The sequence below is a fragment of the Patella vulgata genome, chromosome 8, assembly GCF_932274485.2.
Source record: "Patella vulgata chromosome 8, xgPatVulg1.2, whole genome shotgun sequence".
Classification (NCBI taxonomy): Eukaryota; Metazoa; Mollusca; class Gastropoda; family Patellidae; genus Patella; species Patella vulgata.
In genome coordinates this window covers 52948614-52968812 of record NC_065886.2, presented here as the reverse complement: position 1 = coordinate 52968812, position 20199 = coordinate 52948614, and the positions used below count along the sequence as shown (strand labels likewise).

The 20199-nt window shown below is 34.5% G+C and overlaps 2 protein-coding genes across 3 annotated transcripts in view; both read left to right on the top strand.

Annotated features, from left to right (window-relative positions):
- Positions 1 to 134: 134 nt before the first annotated feature.
- On the top strand, positions 135 to 13077 carry LOC126831072 (splicing factor U2AF 35 kDa subunit). Of its 2 annotated transcripts, none has more exons than XM_050561697.2 (8): positions 135 to 232; positions 653 to 740; positions 1562 to 1628; positions 5628 to 5701; positions 10605 to 10676; positions 11657 to 11790; positions 11984 to 12079; positions 12637 to 13077. In XM_050561697.2, the coding sequence occupies exons 1-8, from the start codon at positions 189 to 191 to the stop codon at positions 12824 to 12826; spliced, it is 765 nt and encodes a 254-aa protein (XP_050417654.1). In that variant the 5' UTR covers positions 135 to 188; the 3' UTR covers positions 12827 to 13077. The 2 variants fall into 2 exon arrangements, with proteins under 2 accessions (XP_050417654.1, XP_050417653.1); XM_050561696.2 differs by lacking the exon at positions 5628 to 5701 and adding an exon at positions 4995 to 5071.
- Positions 13078 to 15311: 2234 nt separating this feature from the next.
- Positions 15312 to 20199, top strand: part of LOC130014122 (uncharacterized) — a 127504-nt gene continuing 122616 nt past the window's right edge. Inside the window, exon 1 of the mRNA XM_056103033.1 lies at positions 15312 to 17227. Within this exon, the coding sequence (XP_055959008.1) occupies positions 15546 to 17210 (1665 nt within the window). The 5' untranslated portion in view covers positions 15312 to 15545 and the 3' untranslated portion in view covers positions 17211 to 17227. The remainder of the gene's footprint in view (positions 17228 to 20199) is intronic.

The following is a 20199-nucleotide window of genomic DNA, read 5'->3' as shown; positions in this document are numbered from 1 at the left end:
AATAGATTTTGATGAATAGATTTTATTTATCAAAAATATTTACAAACTGTTTGCTGTACACGCCTGGGAATTTAAATAATATTTAATAATGAGAAGATAAAATAAATCATTTCAAATTTTGTTTTGTTTAGAGTTCGTTTGTTTTTTATTTAACTGAATTTGGTGCAACCGAAGCCAAAAAGGAAAACATGGCTGAATATCTTGCATCGATTTTTGGAACAGAAAAAGACAAGTATGGTTTCCTTTGTTTAAAATATTTGCATCTAAATAAATTAAATTATGAAAACTTGGTTTAGATTTCTTTTTTTTCTTTGTAGCAATTTCTTGTCGCACTCCATATATGGATAAATTGTCATGTATTTTACCATAATATTTTAGTATGTATTGTATTGATAACCGGCGGCCTTCTCGGCTTCTGGCTTCTTAATCTTTCGCCATCATTCATTGCCATGCCATTTCCATTACTATTACATTTTAACTTTACATTAATCAAACTTTAATTGTTTTATCTGAAATCCACTAATATGTAACAGGCATTGCCCGAGTAGAGCGAAGCTGATGTGATTGTTTTTAAATATAAAACCTTTTTTATAATTAAGAAAGTTTTGCAAGTGATACAAATAAATTATGTTAATGTTTTATTTTATTTTAGAGTAAACTGTTCCTTTTATTTTAAAATTGGAGCATGCAGACATGGAGAAAGATGTTCACGATTACACAACAAACCCACTTTCAGTCAGGTATAGTATAGATATGGTCTTACTCTTAGGTGTGCGAGTAGATACCTACAGTTTTGTTTGGTTTAAATGATCAACAACAAGAAAAATATAAAATTCTCTTTACTAATCAATTAATTAATTTTGTTGGTGTATTTTTATACATAGAAGAAATCTTTGCCAATTTCATGTCCTTGGATTGAGCAAGAAGATCCTAGTTATTGGTATGGTACGAAAATTAGGTCCACCCTTATAGGCGTGCATGTAAAGGAACCCATAACAAATGAATTTTGATCAAAAGTACATGGAAAGCAAAATTTTCATTCCTATCATTGCACATATGACCAAAGAAAACCAAACAATGTCTGTATTTATTAGTCTCAAAATGGCCAAAGTATTATTAATGAGCTGTTAAAAACTCTGTTCTTCACTTAAAGGGGGGGGGGGGATGGCCGACTGGTTAGGGCATGTTGGCTGTATCATGAGGGCTGTCATTGAGTCAGCTGGCATGGTTTCGATTCCCCGGTTGTATGTGACAAGAAGTAGGGTCGCCTGTCCAACCACGTGGGTTTTCTCTGAGTCTCCGGTTTCCTCCAACTGCTTAAGACCTCTACGCACAAACAAATTATTGAAATAAAATTGAACCATGTGTTAGTCTCGAAATGACCTCTCTCTCTCTCTCTCTCTCTCTCTCTCTCACTCACTCTCTCTTGTCATGGGCTTCATTGACTTTAGCAATAGAGTAATATGGACTGTTTGCAGACCAAGCCTCGGTCACTTGAAATTTGTAAGTAAAATTTAATAATCAATATTTAAATCTTAAACCTTCTGTTTATGTTTTTCAGACTGTTTTGTTATTAAATTTATATTTAAATCCCCAAAATACAGCTTTAACAGCCGATGGTTCTCACAGTAAGTGTTCATTTCCTTTTATATTTGTGTACGTTTTCATGCACCATAAATATTTACATGTCATTGTACACTAAAAAGATGCATTTGAAAATAATGTTTACATGTATATCTTCAATAACCTTAAAAGACAAAATCTAATTTAAACTTAAAGTTACAATTTCATATTTTCTAAGAAAGTCAAAACATAATTATTTCTGTGTCTTTTGCTCTATAGGTTGTCAACTCACTATTATACGATCATAGGTGTCATTCTCACACTTAAAACTCATTTACACTGGAAATAATAACACAATTACCTCCCTTGTTTTCTATTCTCCACCATGGAGTAGCTATCTTCAAACGTTTGAATTTGAAGATGAAAATGATATTTTTGCCAATTTCTCAACTGGCAATAGTGAATTATAGGATTAATAGGATTATTCTTTAATATGGTAGGACTGTTTATAGATACCATCTATTTTAGGGCTTTATTTTAATACATTTTAAAAATACAACTTAAAAATATGAAATTGTAACTTTAAGAAAGGTGATCAGCATTAAATTTGGACAGTTACATACTGTACTCGATCTTCGTTATATAGATTGAGCCGGACAGAGAGTCCGACAAGGACAGCTGACTTGTCGTTAGGATGGGTTGAAAAAAACGAGGTCCCATGTATACTGGTACCAAATTGCAGCTTTTACTGTGTATGATGAAATTAGATGTTGATTGATTAGATAGGCATCCTGTATAGAAATTTTTCCCATTACGAAACATCAACCGAGGAAAGCTTGGAACATTAAAATTATATGTGAAAGCTGAACTACTGGATGTGGAAAATGGGAAAAACTTCTGTATTGTGACATTTCATGATAGCATTAAAGGATCACATTCACTCAAGTTAATTCAGAAATCAAAATATGAAAACGGATAAACTGATGTCATGCATCTATGTAAGCAGATATGTCTGTTCTTTTGTTCCAACCTCGTGGGTTTTCTCCGGGTCCTCTGGTTTCCTGCCACAGCTTAAGACCCCTACGCGCAAGCAAATTATTGAAATAAAATTGAACCATATGTTTGTTTCGGAATGACCTTGTGGAGCATCCACTCCACATGGGACCTCGGTTTTTTTTTTTTGTCGCATGCAGATGACTAGACAGCTGTCCTTGTCAGGTCCTCCATCCTGCACCACTGACAAGGGGAGAAACCCCGTCGGAAAATCCTGATGAACTTTTTCGGCCATGCAGAGATCGAACTCGCAAACTCCAGACTAGCGAGTCAGCAATTTAGCCACCATGACTCCCTACCACCCATAATGAGTGAACTTGGTCTTTTAAGTTTATAAATTATTATGACTTGTATATTTTGCTTTTATGTTTATTTCAATTTATGTTGTTTAGTTATTAATAAAGAGATTATTTCAACAAAAAAAGATTTATCAAAATGTATTAATACAATATATGACATGATACAGTTGTGGCCATCAGTACTGCCGTGATGTTATTATAACAGGGTACATGTATACCAAGGAAAGATTTTCTGAAAACTTTACAATGGGTTAATATTTTTGTGTGAAATGATCTCTTAAGGGTCTGTTTATTATGGAATTGATTAGCATGGATACGCATAGCTGTCACATATTCCATCTCTTTCTATATGGAAGAATTCATTGGCAGAAATATAAAATATGTCATACTGAGCTAATCCAATCTGTGTATTAAACAGTCTCCTTAAATAGTTCAACCTCTTGAGATTAGGATAAAATATTAAAGTGTTGATTTGATGTGATTTGTGTTGGTATGTGGTAACAGTATCTGTCTATACATGTAGTTCCACGTCCAATATTGAGATGCAACTGATTTTGTATTCAACATCTAACAAACCAGGGGGGGTGGATGGCCGAATGGTTAGCGCGTGCGCACTGTATCATAAAGCCTGTCATTGAGTCAACTGGCATGGTTTTGAATCCCTGGTTGTACGTGACAAGGAGTAGGGTCGCCTGTTCAAACTCGTGGGTTTTTTCCGGGTCCTCTGGTTTCCTCCCACTGCTATGTGCAAGCGAATTATTGAAATAAAATTAAACCATATGTTAGTCCCGAAATGACCTAGTTTGTGTCGAGTGGACGTTAAACCCCATTTATCTCTCTCTCTCTAATAAACCAACTTCTGATTATTATAAATTTAATCATAAATAGTCTCTATCATCCAGAAAAATATTCTACAAATGCATTGTCAACATTTGAGAATAATACATGTAAGTCATTGGCTAGATTATCCAGTCTTTTACTTAATCATAGACAAAGTCTAAGGGATGCCCATGAAATTAATTTAAGCATGCTATTTCAGAAAATCCATTTGATTCCATTGCCAGTTCAATACCAAACACTCTTAAACTTTTTTTATTGTAAATTTCTCACTTCATGGGCCATATCTATGTTTTTTTAATTAATCCTAATTCGTTGTCACCATTCATATTTGTTTATGTTAATGCAAAAAAGTATGAGATTTATTGGGAAGGGGCGAAACTCTTATGTGACTTGGGCAAAGATACCGGATAATCAACCACATAAAAAAAACAACCTCCCGGTATCGCATGGGCAATGGAACTTTTCGTCAGATATTGACAACGGTCCCAGACCCTCCGTACGTTGACGACTAGGAGTTCTGGGTGAACAAGACTAATCAAATAAAGCTTTACCCATCAGCTATTGAAAGAACACATCAGATCAACCTAAACATTTTATTCACAGAGGTTTAGCTTAATCAAATAAAATTATAAATGTATTATTACATGTATCTTATTTGTCATCTTTTATTGCACATCTCCCTTTCATTTTCTGCTAAATTAATTTATATTTTTTCTTTTTAATTTGATAAAAAAATTAAAAGAAAAGTAAATGCTATTATTTCCTACTTTTGACTTCATTTTGTTTTTTCTAATCTATCAATTTTTAATTTATTTTTTTTAGATGTTTTCCTGTCATTTTTTGTGAGGCTTTTTTCAGTTTGCATGCTAACTTTAATTGTATCAATGATTCAATGTTCATGAACACAAGGGATAAATAATATCCCAATAAATTAATATCAAAAATATATTAAATTCTAATTTTTTAATTATAATTACATTTATCTAAAGAATGGAAAATAAAACAGCGTGGTGAGTTTAAAGTCAAAGATAATCAGAATTGTGTGATTTTCCGTAACAATTTTGATGGAAAAAAAACCCATTTAATTAATAAGATAAATAAATTATTTTATAAATATTTTGGTTTAAATTTGATTCTGATATAAGAAATGATAATAACTGTTAAATGAATTTCTTTAATGCTACTATCGTGAATGGTAAGACTTTTTTTAGGGTATTTAAAAGGGTGTGTTTCTTTCAGTAATGGTGGATGAGATGCAAGCACAACAGGACTTTGATGATTTTTTTGAGGAGGTATTTACTGAGTTAGAGGACAAGGTAATGTCCAAGCCCTTCATTGAAACCTCCATTTCATCTTACTTACGTTAAAATACAAAATGAAAGATAATTATTCCAAATGAAAATAATAAATATTGGAAAATATAGATTGTCTTTCATATTGTATTTTGACAAACCTAAGTTCTTTAGCCTGACACAAAATGTCTTGTTAGGTAAGGGAAATAACTCTACTGGAACTTAGGTGACACTCAACAAAACTTTACTTACTTTCAGGTATCATGGTGGAAAGCGGTTTTATCATTTTTCATACTTTGGATCAGCATTATGTCTATTGTTTTCCATGTGGAATAATTGTACAAATTGAAAGTAGAAATAATTGGATTTCTTTATTTAAAATGATTGTCTTATTTGGGTAAAAAATCGAAATAGAACACAAGTTTTTGTGTATACTTTTTGTATTAAGGTTATGTTGCTGTATTAGTCCAAGGATTCTTTAGTCATAATGTCTGATTCAATCCCATCTCACACCAAATCCTCTTTTCTTTTTTTTCTGTATCTTATTTTTGACTGTGTTATATGTCATCATTTCTTGTAGTCCAAATGGATGAGTTTGAGATTCAGCAACATTATGATGAATTCTTTGAAGAGGTTTATACTGAAATGGAGAAGGTAGGCTGCTTGAACTGGGTGCCTCAAATCCAGTGTATTTAACACTCCCACCCCTTCATTATTAATGCTTCGAATTGTAATGGTTGAATTAATATTTCGAGTGGTATTGATTGAATTAATATAAGCATGGTTGTGTTTGATTGTGAGATATTTGCTCAGATTTGTTCAGCAGTACTTCATGGCCTCAAAAGGAACCAGAGCAAGAAAATCACAAAAGGATAGATATCAGTATATTTTCGATTTTTTTTTTTATAAAGTGCTTTCGACTTCTTTTTCCTTGCTACATCCACTAATCTTTTCTCCATTCCCAATACATTTCACGACTGCACCAAACTAATGATAAATATTACCTCTAATCCTCCAACATCGATTGACGTCGATTCCTTATGATATTTCTAACACTGATTAGTTAAGATTTGATGCATGGGTTCGTTAATTGGGTGTTGAATTTAATTTCAAGCCCAACCTATTTCAATTGACGATTTGTATCATATGAAACCAAAATAAAGAGTTGATAGGTCGAAACTACATGTACATGTGCTTGTATTCAAGAAAGTTTATCAATTTACACTGTAACCCGGGTATCATTTAATCTTGTGTATCTAGCGTTAATTTCTTTCACATTCGTTTGATATCAAATCTTTGTTTAAAAATTCGTAAAAATCATTTAAAATCACCAAAATTTCATCTAATTTGTACTTGTGTCCAGGCCTGTAACTTGATGCATTAAAACCAGAATTGGTAATATTTCCTAGTTAATGCTTATTCAGATTTATCTAATTTGGGTTTTTCAACTTTTTTACGTTATGCCATTTTATGGAGGCTTCGGAAATGTTTTGAAAGGTCTTATTTTAAAAGCTGACTCAAAATTGATTTTTGTGGGATGTTGAGCAGGTAGAATACTAATAGTCTTCAAGGAGATTTATGGTTTTAAACCTAGTTTCTTTTCAATGGCTTTGGTTCCTCTCTCAATTAATATCTGAATTGGTTCAGAGTTTTAACATATTACTAATATTGGATTGTACAAAACTCAAGTAGCCTTGATTCAAATTCATAGGAAAAAATCTGGAATTTTTACAGGATATGTGAGCCTAAACTGTATTTCAATTACATAATAATAATTGGTGTATGTTATGTCCAATGATACTTTCTCGCAATAGAACAATTAATTGCCTCAATATCAAGGATTCACCGGTTGTACGTGACAAGAAGTAGGGTCATCTGTCAAACCTCATGAGTTTTCTCTGGGTCCTCTGGTTTCCTCCCACTCTCCCGTGATCTGGAAAAACCTAGTAAGTCGATATTTGGTGAAAATTTAGTTAGTCACAAATTTGGACTTACCAGGCTTTACCCAAACTTTGTATTAAGTTAAAGTGTGTGAAACTCTTCAATATTATCAGTTTTCGCATCTGGCAGAACCTAGTAAGTCAGCAAGTTTCAAGCAAATCATGCAAATTTATCCAATAAAACCTAGCAAGTCAACTTGCTAGGCTTTATTAGGCTGTTGCTAGGTATGAACTAATCAGATTCGCTCATTAATATTGTAGTTCCTGTCTGATTCTGTTGAATTCTATTCTTGATTTTAGCAATAAACACTTAGTGAATATCAAACTACAGATTGTAGGTTGTTGTTGATGAAAATTCTTGATTGTACATCAGGTTAACTCTGGTAAAACCTAGTAAGTCGTTATGTAACCAGATTACGCAAGTAAATTTGATAAAAACTAATGCACTAAAATTACTTCATATCATGTACATATGAAAGCCAAACTCAAATTTATCTGCTTTACAGCAGCTTAATCCTGAACCAAAACAGTTTTCCTTCGTTTTCTCAAATTCATGTTCGACTGACTTACCGGTACTAGGTTTATCCAGATCACGGGAGCACTGCTAAAGACCCCTATGTGCAAACAAATTATTTAAATATTATTGAACCATATGTTAGTCCCAAAATGACCTAGCTTGTGTCGAGTGATCGTTAAACCCCATTTCTCTCTCCCCCAATATCAAGAGCATTGAAAGGGGTAAGATCATAAATTAACAACACATTTAAATGGCGATATTGTAAATGCATCATCCATATTTGATGACATCTAGGTTACCATTCTTCTAATTTTTCAGGAATTACTGCTGCTATTTTTATACGCCCACATTTTCATGTGGATGTATATTGTTGTCGCCCCTGTCTGTTCGTCCGTTCACATTTTGTTTGTGGACACTCTACAGGTCACAATTTTTATCTGATTTTGACAAAATTTGAAATATAGGTTCCTTTCGATTCATGGATTATGGCCTCTGATTTTATGAAACAATGATGCTTTTTATATTGTGGACACTCTCCTAGAGGTCACAATTTTTATCCAATTTTAATGAAACTTTAAATATATGTTTATATCCCAAAGATCTTGGTTACTTTAAATATTGACGCATGTCGACCTGTAACATCCTGGATTATGGACCTTTATAGTTTGCTGTCCGTCTCTTGAAAAATGTGGGCCTATCTTGGATGGCAAGCACTTGTTAAAGATATATTCCTTTGACAATGAGGACTGCATTTATGTTAAAATCTATTGAATAATACAATAAGGGTTAAGTAAGATCAATTAAAGTGTTTGACTTCCAGGTATAGCAGTTGCTATATACAGAGAGAGAGAAATGGGGTTTAATGTCCACTCGACAAAAACTAGGTCATTTCGAAACTAACATATGGTTTAATTTTATTTCAATAATTCGCTTGCGCGTATGGGTCTTTAGCAGTGGGAGGAAACCGGAGGACCCGGAAAAAACCCACGAGGTTGGACAGGCGACCCTACTCCTTGTCACGTACAACCGGGGCAGGTCACAATATAGCAGTTGTTGAGTAAACCTTTTCTAAGGTTTTTCTCAGGTTTAATGGATACACCACACCCACATCATTTAGGCCAATATCCATATGGTTTCACTCTGAGTCCTCCGGTTTCCTCCCACTGCTAAAAGACCCCTACGCGCAAGCCAATTATTGAAATAAAATTGAACTATATGTTAGTCCCGAACGAAATTACCTAGTTTGTGTCAAGTGGACGTTAAACCCCATTTCTCTCTCTTCATATGATTTCATTTCCAGCTGGGGGGGGGGGTTGGTTAGTGCATGTGCGTTGTATCATAAGGTCTTTCATTGAGTCAGCCGGCGTTGTTTCTATTTCCCGGTTGTACATGACAAAGAGTAGGGTCGCCTGTCAAACCTTGTGGGTTTTATCCAGGTCCTCTAAAGACCCATACGTGCAAGTGAATTATTGAAATAAAATTGAACCATATGTTAGTCCCGAACAAAATGACCTAGTTTGTGTCAAGTGGAAGTTAAACCCCATTTCTCTCTCTCATTTCCTGGTAAAATATGATTTTATGGGTCCTTATAATCAAAAAGGAATATATTTTTAAGAAATACATTTATCAATAATATGTATATATTTAATAATATTATTAATAAAATTTAGAATGAATAACTAACAAAACATGTTTTTAGAGTGAATTCATGTCTAGTTTCACTCTTACACCTGTGAATAAAAGCCCTTTATGTATCAGAAATATTCATCAATTTTTGCTATATCCATCACATAATTTAAAGGACAATATTGGTGTCAGCCATTATTACATACGTGATAGAACTGGTTGAACACATTTCAAATATAATTTTAACACGGAGATCATTACTACAATATGGGATAGAACTGGTTGAACACATTTCAAATATAATTTTAACACAGAGATCATTGCTAAGATCAAAGTCATATATAACAACTTTTGGTCTTCGAAGAAATTATTAGTGAGCAGAAATGCCCGTGTATCGCTCGTCACTTGAGTCAGTTATATAGAAGGATAACTAATGTTTTCCTTTTGCTTTTGTCACTTCCGTTTCTTCAACTTTTCATTACGCACCCATCGTAGCAATTATGTCTGCGTTAAAATTATATTTTGAATGTGTTCAACCAGTTTTATCACATATGTGATAATGACTGACACCAATATTGTCCTTTAAAGTTAAATTGAACAGTGGTTGAAATATTGTAGCTACGAGCAGATATTCAATTACATATGTACATGTTATCAACATCTCAGTAAAATAGATAAATCTTAATTTTTAGCCATCGACTGATCGATCTATTTTTAAACTTTTTATAATCAGCGGGGGGTGCTGGTGACATTTTTTTTATGTGTGTGTATCACTGGAGCTTTGAATAACAGACCTACTGAAATTGTGCAAAAACATAAATTCCTCTGCATTATCGTAAAACAAAATGGAAACTGATTTAATTTGACAGGCATTATAAGGGTTGGTTGTATTATATTGGAGATAAAATCAAGTTTTATTAGGCTGTTAAACTTAATTTATTGATATGCCAATTAATTATAGCAATATCCAGTTTGGGTCAAAGTAATGTTAATTTTATGGGAGATTAGATAAAGAGTTGATAGTTTTCGCTATAATAGTTGAAAAATAGATAACATAAATAGAATATGCTGAAAATTTCAGTAAAATTCCTCCACTCTGAACTGAGATATTAGCTTTTGAATATTAGGCTAGCGTTGATCATCATTACTAAAGTCGGTACGATAAACAAAATCTTGATTATCCATTTTGACGTTAAATCATCCATCACAAAATGTATTTAAATCCAGTAAATATCGCAGGCTAGTGATGGCATCAAAAGTTGATTATGGTCTGGATACGTTAATGAATGTCTAATTAATAACTTAGATAACATTTCAGGCCTAAAGAAAGACCTGCAATAGGCAGATTTAGCTCTTACATACTGTATATTTAATAAAATGTATTGTTATTCAAAGAAAGAGTGGTAGGTACATACTGTGGTTAATTTAGGTCATAGTAAGACTAGATTACTACAACTATATTATTTATTTTCAGTATGGTGAGATTGAAGAAATGAATGTTTGTGACAACCTTGGGGACCATTTAGTAGGAAATGTTTATGTAAAGGTAGGCATTTCACCATCTACATGTAAACCAATAATATATGGAGTCAGGCAGAAATGAATTTGCTTTTGCAAAATTTGTAAAGCACATTAACATTGTTCATGTTATTGGATTATAAGTTAACCCAGTGGTTCTCTACCTTTTTTTTGCCAACAGCACACCTTGAAACACGTGAAAAAATAGCGGCACACCTGGCTAAATATACATGAAAAATATTTGAATTTTGCAAAATAAAAACATGGTAAATCTGACGGCATACAACCGTGCACAGTGACTAGTCATGTAATGACTCAAACTAAATTAAGAAAAACACAGCTACACATCAGTAGACACCAGTGAATACTCAATTAGTGTGCCGTTCAAAACTCCGCAGCACACTTAGGAAGATCTCACTGCACACTGGTTGAGAATCTCTGAGTTAAGTTATAAGTTTGCATGAAATAAAAGATAGCATACAATAATTCAAATGTTTCTAATTTTATATGAACATTAATTATTGATCATGAAGTAAAAAAAACAAAAAAAAAACCAGATCTAAAAACTTGGTCTTCTATCAAACTAATCTGAACATGGAAACCTCCGAGAGACAGCAGGCTTTGTTTTAATAATAGCTGTAGTTACATGTAGATTATTAAATTATTTTATTCTGGAGCATATTTCATTATCGGTTCAAGAAATCTTTTTAAAACTTTGTACAAACATCAACCTATTATTATAGTATTTTATTTTCTGATGTATAAGCTTATTGTTTAGCATACAGCAGCTGATTGAGATAGGCAAAGGTTGTTGTATAAACCTTACAGGGAGTAACTAATCTGCCTTGACGAACTACTATGATCAAAGTATGAATCTTCGGACTAGTCCCATTGATATTCCAAGAAATTGTTTTTCCTTATGCTTTCCATTTGTTAATTAATTATAATTATATTTACAGTATCGCTTTGTTTTTGTATTTTGTTAATTAATTATAATTATATTTACAGTACCGTTATGAAGAAGATGCAGAGAAAGGTGTAGCTGATCTAAACAATAGATGGTTTAATGGCCGACCTATACACTGTGAACTTTCTCCCGTTACAGATTTCCGTGAAGCTTGTTGTCGTCAGTATGAAATGGGGTAAGTCATGACTTTTTATGTATTAAAAATGGTTATAAATACTTTATTTTAAATTCATCAAAGTTTTACTTACATTACACAGCGTATGTTGGCTTCTTGTTTTAGGATAAATTTTCTTTATGAATGATATCAGTATGCAGGAGTAGGCCAAATAAAACAGCTATGTGATATATAAAATATTTAATTTTTACAGTGAATGTACAAGAGGAGGTTTCTGTAATTTCATGCATCTGAAGCCCATCTCCAGAGAACTTAGACGTGAATTATACAGTCGACGAAGAAAGCGAGGGTGAGTTTTAGGATACCTTGAACAAATTTGAAATTTAATTCTTATGTATATGACAAGAAGTAAGGTCGCCTGTCCAACCTCATGGGTTTTCTCTGAATCCTCTGGTTTCCTCCCACTGCTAAAGACCCCTATATGCAAGCACTCTTGAAATAAATATGTTAGTCGTGAAACCATATGTATTCTTCAAATTTGAATTAGTTTAGGGGCTTTTGATTCATATGCATTCTCTCCTTAATTCTGACTTAGTAAGATTACTTATGGACAAAGATTACTAATGGACAAAGATTACTAATGGACAATAATGGACAAAGATTACTAAGCGACAAAGATTACTAAGCGACAAAGATTACTAATTGACAATAATGGACAAAGATTACTAATGGGCAAATATTACTAATGGGCAAAGATTACTAATGGGCAAAATTTAAATTGATTGTAGACACTGTCCCCATTATCAGGATATGTGCCAATTGTAACATAATTTCATACACACATATAATAATAGTACTATGTATCAAATCAGAATATATTCCTAACTTTCATCTTTTCTATTACAGAGCTCTGACATCTGCTCGAGGAGGAACACGTTCCCGTTCTCGATCACCACCAACCAAACGAGGTAGAAGTCGAGAACGAGAGGGTGGAAGACGAAGATCAAGATCTAGGGAACGAAGACGATCACGCTCCGGTGAACGATCACATGACCGACCAAGAGACAGATCACGCGATCGTCATGGCCGATATTAATCTATATCCGTTGTCATGGCAAATATTATACGATATATTGAATTCAAAATACATTTTTTCATGCCATTGTTAGAATCTAAAGTTTCTGATCTATCATTTCACTATCGACCAATAAACATTTTCGTAAAGAAAAGGAGGTTCGTTCTGTTAAAAAGGATGTTTATTATGTACATATATACCAGAGAGTGGTTGCTACTGTTTTTATGATATATTGAGTTAAGAGATCGAAGAATAAAATGTTTTTATCTCTTGTCAAGTCATTAATTTTTGTAGATCTGATCAAAACATGTTTTCCGACGTGGTTTCCCCTTGTCAGTGGTGCCAGCACGGGAAGGCCTGACAGGGACAACAGTCTAGTCATTCAGATGGGGCGAAAAATCGAGGTCCAGTGTATACATTGGCGTGCACGTAAAAGATCCCTTGGCCACTGGAATTCGTTAAAAGAGTAGGCCATAGTGCCGCTGCCTCGGCAAAATTTCCCACATAGCACACTGTATGATTTATGCCCGTCTTCATTAACCCAGTCAGAGCAGAACAGTAGGACGTTAAACCCCATTTCATTTTATTAAAACATGATGCAATTATCTGGAATACTAATTACTTGAATATTTATTTCTGGTGACCTTTGGACAGAGTGTTATCTTTGCTTGCTAAAGAGAGTTGGTCATTCCATGAAGAAAAGTGCATTCAGGGCCTGGATTGGGGAGTTGGATTGTCGAATGGTTTATCAGAAGATCTGTCATTGAGTCAACTAGCGGGGTTTTGATTCCCCGGTTGTATGTGACAAGGAGTAGGGTCGCCTGTCCAACCTCATGGGTTTTCTCTAGGTCCTCTGGTTTCCTCACATTGCGAAAGACCCCAACGCGCAAGCGAATTATTGAAATAAAAGTGAACCATATGTTAGTCCCAATACTGACCTAGTTTGTGACAAGTGGACGTTAAACCCCATTTCCGTCTCTCTCTGGGCCTGGATTGCAGTCAACCACTCACAAACAGCATTCATGCTTTACAGAAAAATCTTTGTCAAGATGAAATGGAGTAAAGAAGGAAAGAAAACGAAACAAATATGTTGGTAGCCTACTATTTTAATAGGTATGATGTTGGATTCAAGTTCATAATTTATATACTACACTGCTGCATCCCCTGCCCAGGTGACTGAATGACCCTATTATCCTGCTGACCGGACAGAATCGGTGCCCTGTTACAAAGCGCTAATTAAAGATTAGTTTATCTAGGATAGGCTGTGAACTTGTGATATAACTATTACCTACAATCAGGGCTCTTGAGAGGAAAAAAATGTGCTGGGGCAAGATCTTTTTTGCTCCTCCCTCCCTCCCTCCACGTTTTTTCAAACACTAGTCATATCTATATGATCGACTAACAGATTGGGATAAATCTAAAACGTGTGTACATTCTTATATATAAGCTTCAAAGGAACAATAAAAAAAAATTCATGCATAACTACCCATTTGAATTTTGAACTTTGATATTCATTGGGCTCGACAACAATGCATTATGATAATGACATGATCTTGCACCACCCCTTTATATCCCATATAATTAATCTGTCCTATGAACTAGTGGGCGTATAAAAAGATGCTTTGGAATAAATTTCCACAAACCAAAGAAAGGAAATATATATATGAATAACAAGATATACCTGCCGACCCCCCCCCCCTCTCCCCTTCGGACAATGCCACCCTAGCACTTCCTCCATAATAGTCATTCCGATTACCATACAACCAAGTACTAACCGACTATAAGTTACTGTTACTGTAATATTTCATCTTTCAATGTATTATTTTACAAGTTTAATATAAATATCAATAAATAGTATCAATATAGTCTCCACACCTGTGACTAAAAGAAGTTGTTCAATTTTGACAGGTTGTCCGCATATTTCTAACAATATCCCCGGTCGATTTCCATATTAAATACGGCATAAAATACATAAACGTTAATATTGAATAGTTCATATTTTATTCCGTTGATTTGAGACCTGAACACGTTGACGGGATGTTGTATTATTAATGCTATATGAAATATGGAACTAAAACAAACTCTATTGGATACCATTCAGATTAAGGAGTGGCAATATGTAAGCCCTTCACGAAAATATTTTAATTTGGCAAGTTATAACACACAATGTTAAATAGTTCAAGATTTTTAAATGTAAGTGGCAAGTGTGAATTACCAGAATTACCAATGTGAAATGGTTCCAGATCTTTTAATGTAAGTGGCACGTGTGAATTACCAACATTTTAATTTGGTTAGTTTTAACACACCATGTAAAATTGTTCCAGATATATTAATTTAAGTGTGAATTACTAACATTTTAATTTAGCAAGTATTAAAAAACAATGTGAGATATTTCCTGATATATTAATGTAAGTGGCACGTGTGAATAACCAACATTTTAATTTAGCAAGTTTTAAAAAACAATGTGAGATATTTCCTGATATATTAATGTAAGTGGCACGTGTGAATAACCAACATTTTAATTTAGCAAGTATTAAAAAACAATGTGAGATATTTCCTGATATATTAATGTAAGTGGCACGTGTGAATAACCAACATTTTAATTTAGCAAGTTTTAAAAAAACAATGTGAGATAGTTCCAGATATATTAATTTAAGTGGCAAGTGTGAATTACCAGAAAAGTGTGCGATTTTGTCCCCAAAACTTTGTACACGGTAATTTCTAATCCTTTCCTGTAGATATGATCCGACTCCGAGGTCGCACCATGGCCAGATACTGTTGGATATTAAAACAAATCTGGTACTATTTGGTGATTTTTTATCTGGCTTTTACGTGTTTTTACGTAATAAATGTCGCATTTCCATCGGATACAGGTACTCCTAGGAGCAAAGCATCCCATCATCGTAAGTCCCGTACCAAACACGACCCGATTCCCAGACCAGTAACAGTGTTACCAGTCGAATTGCAGGAACGCGAAGACGACGATTTTCTCGCCATCTTTCCCGATCCCAACTTGCATCCAAATCCTCAGCAAATTCGACTCAAGAAAAGACGTGAACATCTACTCTTGGAAGCGGACCTTGAACATAATCAGCGCAAGCAATTAGAGCGGGAATTAAAAAGACAACAATATGAACAAGATCTAAAGATATGGAATCGCATTAAATTGGATGAAGACGTTGTTAAATATAATTTCACAAAATCCAGGACTAAGAAAAGGGTGGACATAATTACCAAAATACGATGGCGGTTTCTGAAAGAACATTCTGTTAGCATCAAAGACTTTGAAGACCAGAGAATTCCCAAGAATATGCGGGAATATTTCCACACGATCCTAAAGAAAATGAATACCGATCAGTCTTTCGAATACAATTACAAATCCTTTTCATTCCGACGCCCTTCCTTTGTTTCGGACACGGACAGGAAAATTTTCCTCAAGCATACTGAAAACGAAAATCTAATACAAGGAGGGCAACCCGGAGACGAGTTCCGTGGATATGTGGATATTTACAAGAATGGAATCATTTCAGAAAAATTGGAATGTGGTACCAAAAGCGTGCGTCGGCGATATATGGAGTACACGACCGATTCCCACGTCAACGTCCAGAAAATAGACCAGGTTGTTTGTCCACTGCTCATACCTGAATCGAGCACCTTTCAACATTTCATCGACGGCGTTCTTCCAAAGATAATACAAGCCTACGATATCATTGTTCCTTTTGATGTGAAATTCCTTATCCAAGCCCCGCGAGATGAAAATATTTTATTTTTGTACGACAGACTTGGCATTGAAAGGAATCGTCTTATATACCATAAGAGTGGGATTTGGCAGGCAAAGGCCGTCGTCGACATCTGCAATACGCCAACCATGCATCCGTCGCTTTACAAAACTGCACGAAAAGCTTTTGGATCTTTGGATAATTTGACGGTGCCGTTAAGTCAGGCGCATGTTGTTCTCATCACAAGAGAAAACGTGGTGAATTATGGACGAAGGATCCTCAACAAAGCTGAAATAGTCGGTACACTGTACAACCGATATGGACAAAATTTTCAAGTTTTATCAAAGACCTTGAACGTGCTTGAAACTGTTGCTTTGTTTAAGACTACGAAAATAATTATCGGTGTTCATGGAGGGGGACTTTATAACCAAATATTTGCTCCAAGTGGCACGACTATCATAGAAATTATGCCCACAGAAAAAACGGGCGAAGTTTGTAAACGGAGTGGTAATTTATCACATCAGATATTTTGGAATTTAGCAGCCATGTTGGGACAAAAATATTGGCGCATAATTGAAGAACCTAAAATGAATTGTGATGTTAAAGTTGACCCTAAAAAATTAGAGAAGGCATTGAACATAATTGATGAAAAACATCGCAAGGAACAATTAGGCCTACAAAGCTAAATTGGGTAAGGGTTTGGGTGGGTTCGTGGGCTATAAATAATTAAAGACATTATTTTGTTTTCTTTTTGTTTAGATGGTGATAAGGTACAAAGGTTTCAGAAAGACGATAGCGTCACATATTTTTAAAATTACTTTTAAAGGAGGCAAGTCTTTAACTCAAAATCATCCACAGTCTTCGACATTGAAAATACGAATTATTTGTTAATTTAAATCAACACTGATGTTGTGATCTTACCGGGAAAAGATGGGCTTCTGATATCTAATATTTAAGGCGATATGAAAATTTTAAAATTGGCACAGGAATCGTGTGCCAGAATGCTTTTGAGCGTATGAAGCGACACGATGAACGGGGCTAAACATATCCCATGTAGAATACACTACCGGTGTAAACTGGAATAACCAGACGCTAGAGATTGCCATTCGATTGAGACTTCTGGCGTATTTCGCCGAACATAATTGATATGAAATTAAGAGTAACCAGCGGCTGCCAGGCAGGATACGCCCACATTTTTGAGAGATGGATAGAGAACAAGCTAAAAAGAAAGTGATTTTTCCTACAATCAAGGGTCATAATCCATGACGTTACAATTCGATATGCGCAAATATCGACAGGAACCAAGATCTTTGGGTTATAAACATGCATTTCAAGTTTCATCAAAATCGGATTAAAATTGTAACCTCTACAGGGTCCACAACCTTGATATACCATATTTTTACACCTTTCGCGTACAAGCGGCGGCCACTTTGTCCGGCAGTTTTGGTTTGATTTTCAGGAAATTTGAACTCAACCTTTATTATGGTGTTACGGTGATATATTCAAACGATTTTTAAAATCAGATAATAATTGTGACCTTCAGAGGGACCACAAGCTAAAAGAGGCGATTTTTCGTATAATCAGGGGCCATAATTCATGAAGTTACGATCCGATATGCGACAATATCGAAAGGAACCAAGATCTTTTAGGTTATAAATAGCATTTCAAGTTTCATCAAAATCGAATTAAAATTGCAACCTCTACAGGGTCCACAACCTTGACATATACCATATTTTTACACTATTCGCTTACAAGCGGCGGTCATTTTGTCCGGCAATTTTGGTCCGATTTTCACGAAATTCGAACTCAACCTTCATTACGGCGTAACAGTGATATAATAATACGGTTTTGTAAATCGGATAAAAATTATGACCTATATAGGGTCCACAAGCTAAAAACACGATCCGATATGCGACAATATTGAAAGGAACCAAGATCTTTAGGTTATAAACATGCTTTTCAAGTTTCATCAAAATCGAATTAAAATGGTGAACCATACAGGGTCCACAACCTTGATTTGCCCTATTTTTACACTATTCGCGTACAAACGGCGGCCATTTTGTCCGGCAATTTTGGTCCGATTTCCCCCAAATTCGAACTCAACCTTCCTTAGGGTGTAACAATGATATAATAATATGGTTTTTTAAATCAGATAAAAATTATGACCTATATAGGGTCCACAAGCTAAAAACACGATTTTTCGTATAATCAGGGGCCATAATTCAGGAAGTTACGATCCGATATGCGACAATATCGAAAGGAACCAAGATCTTTAGGTTACAAACATGCATTTCAAGTTTCATCAAAGTCGAATTAAAATTGTGACCCATACAGGGTCCACAACCTTGATTTACCCTATTTTTACACTATTCGCGTACAAACGGCGGCCATTTTGACGGCAATTTTCGTCCGATTTTCACGAAATTCGAACTCAACCTGCCTTAGGGTGTAACGGTGATATAATAATACGGTTTTTTTTAAATCAGATATAAATTATGACCTCTATAGGGTCTACAAGCTAAAAACGCGATTATTCGTACAATCAGGGGCCATAATTCAGGAAGTTACGATCCGATATGCGACAATATCGAAAGGAACCAAGATCTTTAGGTTATAAACATGCATTTCAAGTTTCGTCAAAATCAAATTAAAGTTGTGACCCATACAGGGTCCACAACCTTGATTTATCATATTTTTAAACTATTCGCATACAAACGGCGGCCATTTTGTCCGGCAATTTTCGTCCGATTTTCACGAAATTCGAACTCAACCTACCTTAGGGTGTAACGGTGATATAATAATACGGTTTTTTAAATCAGATAAAAATTATGACCTCTAAAGGGTCCACAAGCTAAAAACGTGATTTTTCGTACAATCATTACATTAGCCCAGTATAGGAGCAGAACAGTTAGACCTTAAACCCCATTTCATTTCTTTTCCTAATAGAATTTGTTGTTTTATTTAGATACAAATGTACCTACAGAAAGTAACATTAATTTGGTTGAGTATTTAAGTTACTGGCTCAATCCGGTTAAAACATAGATCCTATTTCGTTTCGTTTTTATAGTTCAAAATTTCGTTTTACTGTCTTTACTACACTTGTTAAAGGCTCAATACCACTCTTGTTGTAACTGAATAATATGTCCCAATCTTTATTCTGGTCAACAAATTGTACTATTTTACAATATTCCAATTAATTGATGATACAAATTTCATCTCAACACACCTAATTTAAAAAATTGGAAAAATTCAACTAAATGATTTGAAAAGTCTAACGTAAACCTTTTCAAATGTGACTTGGATTTAAAAATATTTTCGAACCCTCTGGACAAGTAAAATAGGATGTAATGGGAAATTTACACAACAGGTAGGACACTAACACATCGAGTACTTAGAATAAGGCTATTATTTATTTTCTGGAGCTGTCAAGCCAGCAAGAGTGTTATTGTCCCTTTAAAACACAGATCCTATTTCGTTTCGTTTTTATAGTTCAAAATTTCGTTTTACCTGTCTTTACTATGTAGGCCATCGAAAGTATATATAAAAAACGAAACGAAATATAGATCTGTATTTTAATCAGATTGATTACTGGCCATGTTTCTTAAGAAATATTTTTACATTTTGGACGAGACTGGGAAGGACAGTGGTGAAATGTTCGTCCCCCACCTGGCTCCA